Source organism: Corythoichthys intestinalis, chromosome 3, assembly GCF_030265065.1.
Source record: "Corythoichthys intestinalis isolate RoL2023-P3 chromosome 3, ASM3026506v1, whole genome shotgun sequence".
In the NCBI taxonomy this organism is placed as follows: domain Eukaryota; kingdom Metazoa; phylum Chordata; class Actinopteri; order Syngnathiformes; family Syngnathidae; genus Corythoichthys; species Corythoichthys intestinalis.
Genome location: NC_080397.1, coordinates 62,074,596 through 62,093,764, shown reverse-complemented (window position 1 = coordinate 62,093,764; position 19,169 = coordinate 62,074,596). Strand labels below are relative to the sequence as shown.

Sequence of the window (19,169 nt, the reverse complement as noted above, 5' to 3'; positions counted from 1 at the left end):
ACTTGTAATACTTAAAGGACAAATGTGACTTTGTATATTGTGACTAAATAATGCCATCTAGTATATTTGTTGAGCTTTCAGTAAATGATACTGTAGCCATGCCCAAATGCATGATGGGAAGAGGAACCATGACTGCGTAGTGCTACCAATTGATATATCTTCTCTGCGTTGGGAAATAACATAGGGTGTTAAGAAAAAGATCAGTTACTACCTTGCTTCCCACGATATTTCTAATCGTAGGGAGAGAGATTGTAAGGCTTTAGCCAATTAAAAAAAGGCTCCTAAGGCTTCCAAAATTCACTCTACTCATTTTACGCTGCCTTTTAGCTCCTATATAGGTAAAATGGCGCCCTTACAGATTGAGCGCGACAATGCGTGAGTGGGTCGTGCAGCGCATGCATTAATTGCGTTAAATATTTTAACGTGATACATTTTAAAAATTAATTTCCGCCATTATCGGGATAAATTTGATAACCCTACCTTAAGCCAAAACTAAAGACTCTGGATGAGTAACATATTATGTCTGTAACGTAAAATACAATTAGAAAACGATTTAATAATAAAAAATATATATATATATGTATATATATATATATATATATATATATATATATATATTTAAAAAAAGGCATGTCCGATATTTTTTTGCCGATTCTGATACTTTGAAAATGACGTGATCGGACCATCTCTAGTAGCGTGGTCTCGAGTACCACATTACTGAGCAGTATAGAAAATAGCTCAATGATATTAAACTGTCTCCTTCGACCCATCGTTCACCCCGCCATTATTATTTTTGAAGCATCTGGCTAGTTTTTGCAGAATCTCACTGACACAACTGTGCCATTTACCAAGTCGTGGAGAAGTACTAGCAGAATTCATCCAGCCCCCTTCTTTGGCCATGACTTCATCCCTCCACTAAGTTTTAATCACTAGAGAGAGCAACATCTTTCATCCTTAGCCAAGAAATGTACTCATATTTGCTTGCTAAGTGTGCAGTGTCATGTTTAATAGATGCCCTCGGTTCACTAGCTTGTTCGCTCCCTGACAGAATCTACTCAGGACAATTATGACTCATATCCAAGTCACCCAGCAGCAGCCTAAAAATAATCCTGACTGCAAGTCTGAGTCAGTGTGCGCTTCTTGGAGAGCGCTTAATACCTGTGGCTTTCCCGTCCGTAGTGGCGGCTCTCAGAGTTTTGACCATTGTTTTGGTACTTTATGAAGACAATATTGAAATCTATTTCTGTGTCAAATTTTCAGATAAATGTTTAAATTATCACAATGTGTTTTGTTAACTCTGGGGTAGGAAAGAGGTCAGGCAGAAGGTTACAAATAGGTTCTAGCATACTCACATCTCATGAAATGCTGATTTTCTCTCTACTTGATTGGTGACCAATGGCCATCTACTGAGGAAATTGCCTGCATATGTGGTGGACACCTCTCTGGAGTGTCGCCTCCCATGGTGCTGAAGATTCCTTTATGTTTTGCGGTTTCCAAGATGATGTCACTGTCCATGGTGCTGAACCCCTGTGATGAGCCCTGTAGAGCTGGTCACTAAAACTGGGGCACCGCAATTTGCACATCCACTGAAAATGTTAAGGGACAGTGGGGCAAATAAATATTTAGTCAACCACTAATTGTGGAAGTTCTCCCACTTGAAAATATTAGAGAGGCCTGTAATTGTCAACATGGTTAAACCTCAACCATGAGAGACATAATGTGGAAAAAAAAAACAGAAAATCACATTGTTTGATTTTTAAAGAATTTATTTGCAAATCATGGTGGGAAATAAGTATTTGGTCAATACCAAAAGTTCATGTCAATACTTTTTATGTACCCTTTGTTGGCAATAACGGAGGCCAAACGTTTTCTGTAACTCTTCACAAGCTTTTCACACATTGTTGCTGGTATTTTGGCCCATTCCTCCATGCAGATCTCCTCTAGAGCAGTGATGTTTTGGGGCTGTCGTTGGACAACACGCACTTTCAACTCCCTCCACAGATTTTTTAATGGGGTTGAGATCTGGAGACTGGCTAGGCCACTCCAGGACCTTGAAATGCTTCTTATGAAGCCACTCCTTTGTTGCCCTGGCTGTGTGTTTTGGATCATTGTCATGCTGAAAGACCCAGCCACGTCTCATCTTCAATGCCCTTGCTGACGGTAGGAGATTTTCACTCAAAATCTCTCGGTACATGGCCCCCCTCATTCTTTCCTTTACACAGATCAGTCGTCCTGGTCCCTTTGCAGAAAAAACAGCCCCAAAGCATGATGTTTCCACCTCCACTCTTCACAGTGGGTATGGTGTTCTTCAGATGCAATTCAGTATTCTTTATCCTCCTAACACGAGAACCTGTGTTTGTACCAAAAAGTTCTATTTTGGTTTCATCTGACCATAACACATTCTCCCAGTCCTCTTCTGGATCATCCAAATGCTCTCTAGCGAACCGCAGACGGGCCTGGACGTGTACTTTCTTCAGTAGGGGGACATGTCTGGCAGTGCAGGATTTGAGTCCCTGGCAGCGCATTGTGTTAGTGATAGTAGCCTTTGTTACTGTGGTCCCAGCTCTGTAGGTCATTCACTAGGTCCCCCCGTGTGGTTTGGGGATTTTTGCTTCCCGTTCTTGTTATAATTTTGACGCCACGGGGTGAGGAGGGAGTTGAAAGTCCGTGTTGCCCAACGACAGCCCCAAAACATCACTGCTCTAGAGGAGATCTGCACGGAGGAATGGGCCAAAATACCAGCAATAGTGTGTGAAAAGCTTGTGAAGAGTTACAGAAAACGTTTGGCCTCCGTTATTGCCGACAAAGGGTACATAACAAAATATTAAGATGAACTTTTGGTATAGACCAAATACGTATTTTCCACAATGATTTGCAAATAAATTCTTTAAAAATCAAACAATGTGATTTTCCGTTTTTTTTTTCCACATTCTGTCTCTCATGGTTGAGGTTTACCCATGTTGACTATTACAGGCCTCTCTAATATTTTCAAGTGGGAGAACTTGCACAACTGGTGGTTGACTAAATACTTATTTGCCTCACTGCCTCACACATATTTCGTTTAAAAAAAAAAAAAAAAAAACTTGCATATTCATTACATATATCACTCGCATATTTTAAATTTTTAAACAAATGATGCCACAATGAAAAAATGGTGTCTATAAAAAAGGCACGGTTATCTACCTCATACCAACCCCTAATTGTATTTTTTTTTTTGTTACTGTCGCATTTTCTCCGATATGTTAGATGATAAATAATCGATCCAAACAAAGAAAAATTGGAAAAAAAAAAATCATTTAAAAGGGTAAATATATGAAAAAGGCAATCTCAACCACTCCTTGATTTCTGCATCGTGACCCTTGTTATATTACCATGTTTCACCCATAAAATCCCCCAAAAATCCAGCCATGGCCATTCACAGCTGTATCTTGACACTCAGTGATAAATACTACATGGAGTTTTTAGATCAAAACAAAGTAAGTACGCGATATCTCGTTAAAGTCATGGCGTTTGTTATTCTGCTTTCGCGTGCTCTCACCTCTTGATAGGGTTTTGCTGTTTAAAAAACAAACCCCCCAAAAAATGCCCTCCTGTTCAAAATGTTTCTTCCCCCAGAAAATTGAGATTTTAAGCTTTCCAATTATGTATCACACGTGCATATCGGACAATTTTGAAATTAGGACAAATTAGGGGGCTCAGAGCGGAACTTCAAGTCACCTACTAAGTGTTTTCCGCCATATGTATATATTTTAGGGCTGTCAAAATTATCGCGTTAACGGGCGGTAATTAATTTTTTAAATTAATCACGTTAAAATATTTGACGCAATTAACGCACATGTCCTCCTCTGACAGATTTAAATGACAGTAGAGTGAAATGCCCACTTGTTAATTGTTTTATGGAGTTTTGCCGCCCTCTGCTGACGCTTTGGTGCGACTGATTTTATAGGCTTCAGCACCCATGAGCATTGTGTAAGTAATTATCGACATCAACAATGGCGGGCTACTAGTTTATTTTTTGATTGAAAATTTTATTAAAACGAAAACATTAAGAGGGGTTTCAATATAAAATTTCTATAACTTGTACTAACATTTATCTTTTAAGAACTACAAGTCTTTCTATCCATGGATCACTTTAACAGGATGTTAATAATGTTAATGCCATCTTGTTGTTTTATTGTTATAATAAACAAATAGTCCTTATGTACCGTATGTTGAATGTATATATCCATCTTGTGTCTTATCTTTCCATTCCAACAATTGTTTTTATTTAATTATTTTACAGAATATATATATAATTTACAGAAAAATATGGCATATTTTATAGATGGTTTGAACTGCGATTAATTACGATTAATTAATTTTTAAGCTGTAATGAACTCGATTCAAAATTTTAATCGTTTGACAGCCCCAATATATTTATTATATATTTAGTAATGAGCAATACTAGTAACTTTCCTTGGAAAGGGTTGAAACCCCCAATTATTTCCTGCAGGAGTTAAACCGAATTTCATATCTGGCCAAAAAGGATTTCAGTGTCCGGTCAGCAGCATTTTGTGGTTTCAGCTGTCTCAACAATCAATATCTTCCCTAACCATAATGAAGCCTATGATTAACATCTCACTGCGTCATGCTCTTGTCATCATGGATAGAAAACAACCAAAGAACAACTTGTATCTTTATAAGTCTTGTAAGTCATTTCACCCAAGGGCGTAGGTTTGCATAGGTAGGGTAGGGACATAACACCACCAACTTTTAGGGATGCTCAAATTGTCCCCACCAACTTTTAAGCAACCTTATTTGCATTATATAATGAGTTCAGTTATATAGGTAATTTAGATTGTCTTCCCATAAGTTTTAAGGATAGAATTGACCCTACATTATGTTCAGACTTACATTTACCTGCTTTCACTTGCTGAATGTCCTGGTCCATTTTTTCCCCTTCAAACGCATGGTTGATTGGCTGATGACTAGAACCCCCACATTCACACAATCCTGACAGAACTACATGTCGACATGCCGCCGCCTCCTCCGCCCCCTTTGAAGAGGAGGGATATTGGAAAGTTTTTTCGGCCAGCAGCAGCCACTTTAAGTAATGTAAAAAGTAGGGCTGTCAAAATTATCGCGTTAACGGGCGGTAATTAATTTTTTGAATCAATCACGTTAAAATATTTGACGCAATTAACGCACATGCCCCGCTCAAACAGATTAAAATGACAGCCTAAAGACATCAATGTTGTGGGAACACACCACTAATTTTGCAACGAAGTCCGACCTGCATCAGATTTAGCATAACATTAAACTGTGTGAACTTGCTAACCTGTAAAACTGGAGTAGAAAGCTGCTTAAAGACGTGTCTTCCTGTACTTTTTCTACTGTTAACGTTAATCCAACTGTGCATCTTGTGCATTTATTCCCTAATTAAAATGTATGTATGTATTTTCTCTTATCATTAAAAAAAATATTTTTATTTGCAGCCAATGCACATTTTTTTAACCACTCCCCTCCAAAAAAACAAAAACACAACCACTGTAAATTTCCTTTATATCAAGCAAGCATTTGGAAAAATGACATTTTTACGTAGGAACCAGCTATATTTGAGAAATGTACCCAATCTGTTTGGCCTTATTAATATCCCATCCCCGCCAAAAAGTGTACATCCAGGTTATGCTGTTATAGCATCCCTACCAATGTTGAGACCAAACCTACGCCCTTGATTTCACCGGCCTTGGTCTTGACACCACATTTGATGGTGTTCGGTTTCTTCCGAAAAGATTTGTTTTTAGATAGTGTGGTCTTGTGCACAACCTTAATCTTTCCTTTTTTTCCAGCATAAGATCCACATGCGGGTGCAGAGTTTTCTTCAGGTAATCTGGCATTTCAAAAACATGCCTATCATGGTAAATTTGGCGTGTCCACTTATCCTGCAATTGTTTGGGTGACGCATCCATAAATATTGATTCATACAGTACACTCACCAGCCAGAAGATGACTCCCAATGTACACAGTACTGTAATGTGATCTGTTATGATGAACCCTACTGGATGTCTGAATGTTTGTAGTGTGTGACTTCAGTCATCGATTCGATAGCTTACGTAACTCAAAAATTGACGATGACCATTTCACTACGTCATCTGTTATCATTGAAAATGACACTGCTCCATATTTTGGATTTCAAATAGTTCATATTATATTCAGTGTTGTCAGTAACGCGTTAGTTAATCTGATTACTTTTTTCAGTAACGAGTAATCTAACGCGTTCATTTTCGTTCAAGTTAGTTTCCTTAGTGTCTCTACGGTACTATTTTTTCATTGCCTCATAACGTATGTAGAATGAAGAATATTGTAGTCATGTACGAAGAGCATTTTGAATAGAAAATGCTAAAACAATAGGTTCCCGGTACGTGTTTCCATGACAAGCTCTTAGCTATTTCCTGTTTTGGTCTCACGTCATGTGTTGTGGTGGACATTCGCGCCGAGTGTTGAGACGTTGCGTGGGAATGTTGATCTGTGGATATCCATGAATGAAGGTGAGTATTTTTCCTTCAATCTGGAGGGTATCAGCAAAAGGTTGGACCCCCTACTTGCGTGGCCGTTTTGTAGCATTGCCGTAGCAACGACGGGCAGTCATCGCTCCAAGTTGGCAAGCTTTGTTTACATCATATGCGTGTTCAACATTTATGCCGTGAGGAGATGTGTTCGTTTAGCATCTGTCGGATGTGTTGTAAGTCCAATTGAGTGCAAAGTGCTTAGTTGCCGCCATGTTTTGTGGCCCAATTGACCACGTGTGTGTTGAGAGGAGTACTTCCGGGTTGTGCATGGCGTACCTCAGGGTTGTGCACGCGCATCCGCGCCCGCCACCACATATGCAATTTTGTGCAGTCAGTTGGCATTGTTTTACTGATATGCTGTTCACCATAACCCGAAATTCAGAGGTTTTGACATTAGGCTTAATCTTAGAGTTAGCGGGGTTTAATTGGTCGGTGGAGTTAATTTCAACAAATTCCAAGCAGTTTGTCAGATATTTGTTAGTTTCAGGGCTCCGGAGTGGCTAAGCTAGCGCGAAATTCTGTTATTCCCCTTTAAATTCAATCATCGGAAAATCAATTACATGTAATGACATTTTCCTGTTGTCATTCTTATGTTGAGGTGGCAAAGGGAGAAAAATGGGTAAAAAGTAACTGATAGATTACTTTTAAAGTAACTTACCGTAATTTCTGGACTATAAGGCGCACCTGACTATAAACCGCCACCCACCAAATTTGACACGAAAACAGCATTTGTTCATAGATTAGCCGCACTGGACAATAAGCCGCAGTTGTCCTCACTGTATTATGGGATATTTACACCAAAAGATATTAACCGGTAACACTTTATTTGACAGCATCACCATAAGACTGTCATTCAACCAAATGAACCACCATTCATTGCCTCAAAAAGCTTCATTTGGCTATCACTGGTCCCTTGGAGGAGACAGACAACCTCTGCTGCCACCTGCTGTCGACACTGTTGTCGTCCAACATGCCTCCTAGCATGCATTGCAGTGCTACAGATATAAATAACAATCTAAAGTCATGTTCTGTGCTAATTATTTCTTCAGTTACTCTTCCAGTTGCTTCATTCATTAATATTTGGTAACAATTTATTTTTAACAGTGGCGCCATAAAACAGTCATAAGACCATCATAATTATGACATGATACTGCCATGAGCATGAATGAAAGCTTATGACACATGTCATTTTGTGTCAACCGGCAAATTATCTCACTTTTGAATTGATGTAAAAGATCTGAGCTGAACACAAATGGAGTGTTGGTGACAAAATTTTCTGGATGATACTTAATGACATTCATTCATTCATCAATAGTGTCAGAATCAAGTCATAATTATGACAGTCTTATGGCAGTTTTATGATGCTGCTGTCAAATAAAGTGTTACCTATTAACCAAAATAAGTCAATAAAAAAGCCACACTGGACTATAAGCCACAGGATTCAAGATGAGGGAAAAAAGTAGCGGTTTATAGTCCAAAAATTACGGGTAGTTACTTTGATAATGAAGTAATCAGTAAAGTAACTAGATTACTTTTTTGAGGCGTAATCAGTAATCAGTTATGAAATTAATTTTTCAAGTAATCTGTGACAACACTGATTATATTATATACACCATTCCTTCTAAAAAATACCATATTGTGATAAAGTTAATTATTTTCTGTAATGTACTGATAAACATTTGACGTTCATATATTTTAGATTAATTACACACAACTGAAGTAGTTCAAGCCTTTTATTATTTTAATATTGATGATTTTGGCAAAAAAAAAAAAAAAAAAAGGGATTTTTGGTTTTTCTTGACTATCTCAAAAAATGAGCATATTTCAATACAAAAAAGTGTTTTTAACTACAAAAAAAGTCAACCTTCAATTAATTACCGTATTGGCCCGAATATAAGACGGCCCTGATTATAAGACGACCCCCTCTTTTTCAAGACTCAAGTTTGAAAAAAAGACTTTTTGAACGCCAAATTAATTTTTATACAGAAAATTGCAGAACATCCGAAACATGATTATATCAATATATTTGAGAGAAAAAGCATGTTGTTTTGCCTCATTCAAATCTTAATATCGGAACATTTAAATATCTAAACTAAAGTGCAATCACATTTGTAAATGAATGGCTTCTGGTTTTTGAAATGTAAATAAACCAATCTATTGTGATAAAACAACAAAATTGCAATAACTGCATTAACCATCAAAGTGAAGTCTAACTGTAACTGTAGTCTTGAAACAAATCTGAATAAGGAAAAACATTGCAATAAAATAATGCAAACTAGTTAAACTAAAAAGAGTAGCTGAGATCTGTCATGACAGAACATCGCTTCAATGATATCTGGCGCCATCTAGCGTCGTGAATGGGTATAACGTCTAGACCGCGAATATAAGACGACCCCCTCTTTCTCAATCTTATTTCAATGCAAAAAACACTGTCTTATATTCGGGCCAATACGGTATATCAGCTATGCACTCAGTACTTGGTCGGGAATCATTTTGCAGAAATGACTGCTTCGATGTGGCGTGGCATGGAGGCAATCAGCCTGTGGCACTGCTGAGGTGTTATGGAGGCCCAGGATGCTTCGTTAGCGGCCTTGAGCTCATCCGCAGTGTTGGATCTGGTGTCTCTCAGCTTCCTCTTCACAATATCCCACAGATTCTCCATGGGGTTCAGGTCAGGAGAGTTAGCAGGCCAAATGAGCACAGTAATGCCGTGGTCAGTAAACCATTTACCAGTGGTTTTGGCATTGTGAGCAGGTGCCAGGTCGTGTTGAAAAATGAAATCTTCCATCTTCTGAAAAGCAGATGGAAGCATGAAGTGCTCCAAAATCTCCTCATAGCTAACTGCATTGACCCTGCCCTTGATAAAACACAGTAGACCAACACCAGCAGCTGACATGGCACCCTAGACCATCACTGACTGTGGGTACTCAGGCATTTTGGCATTTCCTTCTCCCCAGTCTTCCTCCAAACTCTGGCACCTTGATTTCCGAACGATGTGCAAAATTTGCTTTTGTCTGGAAAAAAGTACTTTGGACCACTGAGCAACAGTCCAGTGCTGCTTCTCTGTAGCCCAGGTCGGGTGCCTCTGCCGCCGTTTCAGGTTCAAAAGTGGCTTCACCTGGGGAATGCGACACCTGTAGCCCATTTCCGGCACACGCCTGTGCACGGTGGCACTGGATGTTTCTACTCCAGACTCGGTCCACTGTTTCTGCAGGTCCCCCAAGCTCTGAAATCGGCCCCTCTCCACAATCTTTCTCAGGGTGCGGTCACCTCTTCTGGTTGTGCAGCGTTTCCTGCCACACTCTTTCCACTGAGGTGCCTTGATACAGCACTCTGGGAACAGCCTATTCGCGTAGAAATTTCTTTCTGTGTCTTAGCCTCTTGCTTGAGGGTGTCAACGATGGCCTCCTGGTCAGCAGTCAGGTCGTCAGTCTTGCCCATGATTGCGGTTTAGAGTCATGAACCAGGCTGGGAGTTTTTAAAAGCCTCTGGAATCTTTCGCTGGGGCTTTGAGTTAATTTGTTGATTCAGATGATTAGATTAGTAGCTTCTTTAGAGTACCTTTTCATAATATGCTAATTTTTTGAGATAGGGATTTTTGTTTTTTCTTGCAGTTGTGTGTAATGAATCTAAAATATATGAAAGTCTCATGTTTATCAGTACATTACAGAAAATAATGAACTTCATCACAATATGCCAATTTTTTGAGAAGGACCTGTATATTATAGTATATTCATACTGTTCACAGTGACGGAAAAGCAACTTTGCATGAATGCCTTTATGGTGGCCTTTTACTGTTACTACATTACAGCTGCATCTCAAAGGAAAATACAGTATGTTTTCGCTGCGATTCGGTTGTATTCACATTACAGAAACCCGAGCAACACCAGGCCATATTGTTGCTAGTACCGTATTTTTTGGACTATAAGTCGCACCTGAGTATAATTTGCACCAGCCATAAAAGGCCCAACGAAGAGGAAAAAACATAAATAAGTCGCACCGGAGTATAAGTCGCATTTTTCGGGGAAATTTACTTGATAAAATCCAACACATAGAACAGATAGGTCATCTTGAAAGGCATTTTAAAATAAAAATACAATAGAAAACAACATGCTGGATAAGTGTACAGTATGATAATGTTACATAATGCACGAACAACAAAATGCGAACGTGGCCGGTATGTTAACGTAACATAGCTATTAAGAGTTATTCAGATAACTATAGCATAAAGAACATGCTAACAAGTTTACCAAACCAACAGTGCCACTTCAAAACACCAAAATAAAATGTGACATGATATAATAATGTGTAAATAATTTCACACATACAGTGCCTTGCAAAAGTATTTGCCCCCCTTGAATCTTGCAACCTTTTGCCACATTTCAGGATTCAAACATAAAGATATGAAATTTAATTTTTTTGTCAAGAATCAACAACAAGTGGGACACACTCGTGAAGTGGAACAACATTTATTGGATAATTTAAACTTTTTTAACAAATAAAAAACTGAAAAGTGGGGCGTGCAATATTATTCGGCTCCTTTACTTTCAGTGCAGCAAACTCACTCCAGAAGTTCAGTGAGGATCTCTGAATGATCCAATGTTGTCCTAAATGACCGATGATGATAAATAGAATCCACCTGTGTGTAATCAAGTCTCCGTATAAATGCACCTGCTCTGTGATAGTCTCGGGGTTCTGTTTAAAGTGCAGAGAGCATTATGAAAACCAAGGAACACACCAGGCAGGTCCGAGATACTGTTGTGGAGAAGCCGGATTTGGATACAAAAAGATTTCCCAAGCTTTAAACATCTCAAGGAGCACTGTGCAAGCCATCATATTGAAATGGAAGGAGCATCAGACCACTGCAAATCTACCAAAACCCGGCCGTCCTTCCAAACTTTCTTCTCAAACAAGGAGAAAACTGATCAGAGATGCAGCCAAGAGTCCCATGATCACTCTGGATGATCTACAGCTGAGGTGGGAGAGTCTGTCCATAGGACAACAATCAGTCGTACACTGCACAAATCTGGCCTTTATGGAAGAGTGGCAAGAAGAAAGCCATTTCTCAAAGATATCCATAAAAAGTCTCGTTTAAAGTTTGCCACAAGCCACCTGCGAGACACACCAAACATGTGGAAGAAGGTGCTCTGGTCAGATGAAACCAAAATTGAACTTTTTGGCCACAATGCAAAACCATATGTTTGGCGTAAAAGCAACACAGCTCATCACCCTGAACACACCATCCCCACTGTCAAACATGGTGGTGGCAGCATCATGGTTTGGGCCTGCTTTTCTTCAGCAGGGACAGGGAAGATGGCTAAAATTGACGGGAAGATGGATGCAGCCAAATACAGGAACATTCTGGAAGAAAACCTGTTGGTATCTGCACAAGACCCGAGACTGGGACGGAGATTTATCTTCCAACAGGACAATGATCCAAAACATAAAGCCAAATCTACAATGGAATGGTTGAAAAATAAACGTATCCAGGTGTTAGAATGGCCAAGTCAAAGTCCAGACCTGAATCCAATGGAGAATCTGTGGAAAGAGCTGAAGACTGCTGTTCACAAACACTCTCCATCCAACCTCACTGAGCTCGAGCTGTTTTGCAAGGAAGAATGGGCAAGAATGTCAGTCTCTCGATGTGCAAAACTGATAGAAACATACCCCAAGCGACTTGCAGCTGTAATTGGAGCAAAAGGTGGCGCTACAAAGTATTAACGCAAGGGGGCCGAATAATATTGCACGCCCCACTTTTCAGTTTTTTATTTGTTACAAAAGTTTAAATTATCCAATAAATGTTGTTCCACTTCACGATTGTGTCCCACTTGTTGTTGATTCTTGACAAAAAATTAAAATTTTATATCTTTATGTTTGAAGCCTGAAATGTGGCGAAAGTTTGCAGGGTTCAAGGGGGCCGAATACTTTTGCAAGGCACTGTAAGTCACTACAGAGTATAAATCGCAGCCCCAGCCAAACTATGAAAAAAAAATGCGACTTATAGTCCGAAAAATATGGTTTTAAAATTAAATTAAATTATCACTTCAAAAAGTGTTAGTATTACAGGTAGTCCACGGGTTATGACGGATTGGACTTGATTTCAACTTTACCGTCTGCCATTTTGTCTCCAGTTGTTTTTATTTATTTATTTATTTATTTATTTTTACATGTGAACGATTTTCTTTGAGAATATTAAATATGTTAGCATTAGTAGCATTTAAGATAGTGAATATTTGTTAGGCAAATTAGACTAATTTAATCTACTACATTTACATATTGATCAGACTAGATGGACATTTGAACACCAATTGTTTTGTGTCAAGTGTTTTATTTTTAAATGCGTGTAATTTTGAGCATAAGACATAAGTGTACATATGTATGTTTCAGCTTTACAAATTGTCAAAAGGGAAGGAAGTCAAAAGCTTCAAAAAGCACAATTGCCTTGTTTGCTGTATGTAAAGCTGAACAACTTCACATCTAATGAGGACAGAACACATCATATTAGTAAAGTAAATAAGATACTGTGAGGTACAATCAGGTACTGGTCATGCGACAACAACAAAAAAAACAACTAGAGACAAAATGGCGGACGAGACTGGCGTCGTAAAGTTGAAATCACGTAAATCCAGTACATCATAACCTGGGGATTACCTTTATATATTTTAAATATATATGGCGGAAAACACTTAGGTGACCTGAAGTTCCGCTTTAGGACCCCCAATTTGTCCAAATTGGAAAATTGTCCGATTTGCATGTGTGATACATCATTGGAAAGCTTAAAATGTCAATTTTCTGGGGGAAGAAACATTTTGAACAGGAGGGCATTTATAAAAAAATACATTTTTTAAACAGCAAAACCCTAACTGGAGGTGAGAGTACGCGAGAGCAGAATCAAAGATCCGTTTCACCCTGAAAACCCCCGTTTACAGACGTCGCGCAACCGCTTTTGTTTCAACCCAGCCATAGAAAGAAGGTAAGTAATGATATTATTTATTCAAAATGTCATTTTTAGCTTAGAATCATTAATTGATGCCTAATATTTCGTTTAAAAAATATATATATATTCAATCGCATATTTTAAACTTTTAAACAAATTACGTCACAATGAAAAAAATGGTGTCTGTAAATAAGTCATGGATATCTACCTCATAACTATCGCTTCATTGTATTTTTTTTGTTCCTGTTGCATTTCCCCTGATATGTTAGATGTTGAAATAAGACTGAAAAAGTGGGGGTCGTCTTATATTCGTGGTCTAGACATTATACCCATTAACGACGCTAGATGGTGCCAGATATAATTGAAGCGAAGTTCTGTCATGACAGATCTCAGCTACTCTCAAGTTTAACCAGTTTGCATTATTTTATTGCAATGTTTTTCCTTGTTCAGATTTGTTTCAATACTACAGTTACAGTTAGACCTCACTTTGCTGGTTATTGCAATTATTGCAATTTTGTTGTTTTATCACAATAGATTGGTTTATTTCCATTTCAAAAACCAGAAGATTTATCACTCAAAAAAATGGGGTGTTGAACTGACATAAAAAAATTTTGGAAAGAATTTGCACCTGATAATATTGCTTTCCTTCAGCATTTAGCAATTTTGTCCTTTTAACATAAAGCACACATGTCTAGCCAATATTAGGCACTCATTTTGCGCGAACATAAAGCACTCTTGTTGAGCCAACATAAGGCACTCATGTTCACCCCAGAATACATGTTGAACCGACATTAAAGAAATACATAATTTGCTCCTGATTAAATTGCTTTCCTTCAGTATTTAGCAATTGTGTTCTTTTAACATAAAGCACACATGTTGAGCCAACATAAGGCACAACTAGGGCTGTCAAATTTATCGTGTTAACGGGCGGTAATTAATTTTTTAAATTAATCACGTTAAAATATTTAACGGATGCACGGAACGACCCACTCACGCATTGCCGCAAACAGACTACAATGGTGAATTTCTATGTACATACAGAGTTAAGAGGCAGTGGCAGGTGAGAGTAGATACAGGCATTCATTTGGACCGTGCTTTTAATAGCGCAAAGCTTTGACATCTCTTCCACAACAATTATAACAATTGAGGCGAGCAACGTGGGGAAGAATGACAGGAGTTGATCTTTTTCTTAACACCCTGCTTTGTACGCAACACAGAGAAGATATATTATTTGCAGCCGCCACACACAGTCATGGTTAACCACTTCCCATCATGCATTTGGGCAGAACATTTTTGTCACATTATCATTTACTGAAAGCTCAACACATACACTCGATGGCAATATTTAGTCACAACATACAAACTCACATTTATCCTTTAAGAATCTATCCGTGGATCCCTTTCACAGAAAGAATGTTAATAATGTTAATGCAATCTTGTGGATTTATTGTTATAATAAACAAATACAGTACCTATGTACAGTATGTTGAATGTATATATCCGTCTTGTCTTCTTTCCATTCAGACAATAATTTACAGAAAAATATGGCATATTTTAGAGATGGTTTGAATTGCGATGAATTACGATGAATTAATTTCCAAGCTGTGATTAACTCGATTAAAAATTTTAATCGTTTGACAGCCCTAATTTTAACGTAAATGGCCGTCAATGGCATCAATTTATGTATGCCTCAATGGAATCCAGTACATTGGCGTCAACAGTAGCGACATTCATGATAGTCAATGGCATGGACGTACATAGCTATCAGTGGTATTGACTTAGTTAGGCGCCACTTCAATGTCAATGGGCTGTAATGGTAAGTGGTCAAAAATCACAACCACCTATGTTTTCCTGTCATTAAAAATGAGGGGAAAATGTTTGCAATTAAAAATGAATGGAATTCTGGTCATTTTGATATTTAAACGGTGCCGGTCGATCAAACGGTTTGGAGTCTCCACTGCGCCGAAAAAATGTGGATAATAAGATTATGAAAGAAAGAAATAAAAATGAAGTTGACTAATTTTACTAGCTGGGCCTTTGCCTTTCAAAGTCCCATCTAATAAAAAATCTCTTTTCACATACAAAATAATAATTCAATGGTGACGGTACCAATGAGGTGTCCCTTACTTTTTCAGGGAGTTGGCAATCCTACTTTTAAATCTCGTGAGAAATCACGAGACTATTGCAATTAGTTGGAAAGAAACATTGACATTATGTTGCGTCAACAATATCTAATCAAGCTCCTCATTCACTGTTCATGTTTATGTAGAGCAGACATGTCCAAAGTCCGGCCCGGGGGCCAAATGCGGCCCGTGGTCAAATTTCATCCGGCCCCCAGCCTCTGTCCTAAAATCAATAACGTCTGGCCCGCACACAGACTTAATAAATTGGTCAGCAGTACTGCTACCAGCATATGAAGTAGCTTACACACTAAATGCTACTCATCATTTACCCACTAAAAGGCAGCAGCACTCTAAGCAACATTACCCCATGTGACCCTTTACTCCCAATTTTCTAAAATGACGACAATCAACAACAACAAAAAGTTGACTGTGACAGCCGACGCTTCAAAGATTGGACTATTTCTTCACTAAACTATGCAACAACATTGCAACAATAACAATAAATCAACAAGATGGCATTAACATTATTACCATTCTGTTAAAGCGATCCATGGATAGAAAGACTTGTAGTTCTTAAAAGATAAATGTTAGTACAAGTCATAGAAATTTTATATTAAAACCCCTCTTAATGTTTTCTTTTTAATAAAGTTTATAAAATTTTCAATCAAAAAATAAACTAGTAGCTTGCCATTGTTGATGTCAATATTATGGTGCTGAAGCCCATAAAATCAGTCGCACCCAAGCGCCAGCAGAGAGCGGAAATACACCAAAAAACACAGGTAACAATTGGAAATGACACTTTGCTGTCATTTTAATTTGTTTGAGCGGGGCATGTGCGTTAAATGCGTCAAATAATTAACGTGATTAATTTTTTAAAAATTAATTAACGCCCGTTAACGCAATGATTTTGACAGCCCTAATTGTTCTAAGTAAAAAACGTCAGCCAAGGTCGGCCCCCCAGAATTTTACGATACCAAATCTGGCCCCCTTTGCAAAAAGTTTGGACACCCCTGATGTAGATACTGCATGATTCAATCATGCTCATCTTGGAAACATGATGGTTTCTTGCTGAAAATGCACACTGTCTTTTAGTAAACTTTACAACCTGCCTGATTCATTTTTTTTTGAGTGTACGAATGTGATTGCACTTTAGTTTACATATTCAAAGGTTCCGATATTAAGATTTGAATGAGGCAAAATAACATGCTTTTCTCTCAAATATATTGTTATCATCATTTTTTTCAGATGTACTGTAATTATTTTCTGTATAAGAAATAATTTGGTGTTCAAAAAGTCTTTTTGTCAAACTTGTGTCTTAAAAAAGAGGGTGTTGTCTTATAATCAGGGCCGTCTTATATTCGGGCCAATACGGTAATAGGGCCTTTGTTAACGTCAACTATTTCTTTACACGTGCCCGCTTGAAAGTATTTCTTCTTCCTTACTTCATAGGATGGCATCCTTCTATCATGCGCACGTGCGCGTGACGCCCCTCGCTGCTTTAATCTACGTGCGCGCGCGCGCTCTCCCCCCGGACGGCCGTCATCGGCGATCCAATGCGAATCTCCCCCACCGCCCGACCGCGTCCAATCAAAGCCGACCAGCGGGCGGCGCGCGGCCCCTTGTCGGAATGACGTCATGTGACAACAGCTGGTGTTTGAGCCGGAGAGAGAGAGAGAAAGAGTGGGAGGGGGTAGGAGGATGTAAAAATGTAAAGCGGCAACATCGAGCTGCACCGCGGCTCCAGCCCACGGCCACGAACAGTCGGAACCGGGTGGACCGCCTCGTCAGGAGGATGCTGCTCTTTGTCGTTTACACTCTCCTCTGCGTTCCCGGGGGTGAGTACGCCGCTTCGTAGCCGACGCGTATGCCGACGTCTCGCGCGGAGCTGTCGGTCTGGTCCTGATGCTGAGCGGACCCGATGATCATCCCCCTTTTACCGTCTCTCCAACACGCTTTCATTGTCTGGCACTCTTACTGTTTATGGCACAATATTCAAGTTACGAGCTATCCAGATGAAGTGACATTAAGTGTGAGTTGCCCGTTGTGAGATTGTCACAGTAAAACAACTTGAATTTGGAGCGGATTTTTTTTGGTAGTCCTCTCGGTTTAAAGGTGTTTATGTGCGAGGCAAGCGTGAAACAAAGACATCAGCTCTGACAGCGTGCTCAGCTTGTCGTTAAAACCCGAAAATGGTTCATTGTACTTACTGTACTTTTACCGTTTGGGGAGGAATCTAGCTTGCAGTTGTGACTAAGGGAAAATCAAAGAATATTTTTTGTTAACTGAGATTGAAAACTGTCATGAGAAACGGAAAAAAACTGCTATTGAGTGGTCACATAACTCATGAAAATGTATTAAAAGTAAAGACTCATCCTTTCGTTTTCATATTTTATCCCATGCAAATTGACCGAATAGACAGTATTAAAAAAAAAAAAAAAATTAGTTTTCTGACTTTGTTAATCCCTAAAATAATAGAATTAAACTAAAACATTAATATTACACCAAGTTAATTCGTTTCAGGACCTTGTTTGTAAGTCAAAATATTCGTATGTGGAGCAGTATTTTCCCATAAGAATACATTGTAATTCCATTAATTTGTTCTACAGTCCGAAAACCGACACTAAATCCTTAATAAATACTGCTGATACTATCACAAATGGCAATTACACATAGCAAAACAAATAAAATAAAAATCTGAATAATTATAAAATACCGTATTGGCCCGAATATAAGACGTCCCTGATTATAAGACGACCCCCTCTTTTTCAAGACTCAAGTTTGAAAACAGACTTTTTCAACACCAAATTAATTTTTATACAGAAAATAATTACAGTACATCCGAAACCAATGATTGTAACAATATATTTGAGAGAAAAAGCATGTTATTTTGCCTCATTCAAATCTTGATATCTGAACATTCACATATGTAAACTAAAGTGCAATCACATTCGTAAATGAATGGCTTCTGGTTTTTGAAATGTAAATAAACCACTCTATTGTGATAAAACAACAAAATTGCAATACCTTTATTAACCATCAAAGTGAAGTCTAACTAACTGTAGTCTTGAAACAAATCTGATTAAGGAAAAACATTGCAATCAAATAATGCAAACTGGTTAAACTTGAGAGTAGCTGAGATCTGTTAGGACATAACATCGCTTCAATGATATCTGGCGCCATCTAGTGTCGTGAATGGGGAGAGTAGCTGAGATCTGTCATGACAGAACATCGCTTCAATGATATCTGGCGCCATCTAACATCGTGAATGGGTATAATGTCTAGACCGCGAATATAAGACGACCCCATCTTTTTCAGTCTTATTTCAACGCAAAAAAACACTGTCTTATATTCGGGCCAATACGGCAATAATATATTATACAACAGTATCTCGGACCTGCCTGGTGTGTTCCATGGTTTTCATAATGCTCTCTGCACTTTAAACAGAACCCTGAGACTATCACAGAGCAGGTGCATTTATACGGAGACTTGATAACACACAGGTGGATTCTATTTATCATCATCGGTCATTTAGGACAACATTGGATCATTCAGAGATCCTCA

General features: G+C 38.5%; 1 protein-coding gene across 1 annotated transcript in view; it reads left to right on the top strand.

The window, feature by feature from the left end:
* Positions 1 to 17,148: 17,148 nt before the first annotated feature.
* Positions 17,149 to 19,169, top strand: part of tmem8b (transmembrane protein 8B) — a 118,454-nt gene continuing 116,433 nt past the window's right edge. Inside the window, exon 1 of the mRNA XM_057831844.1 lies at positions 17,149 to 17,443. Coding sequence (XP_057687827.1) covers positions 17,236 to 17,443 — 208 coding nt within the window. The 5' untranslated portion in view covers positions 17,149 to 17,235. The remainder of the gene's footprint in view (positions 17,444 to 19,169) is intronic.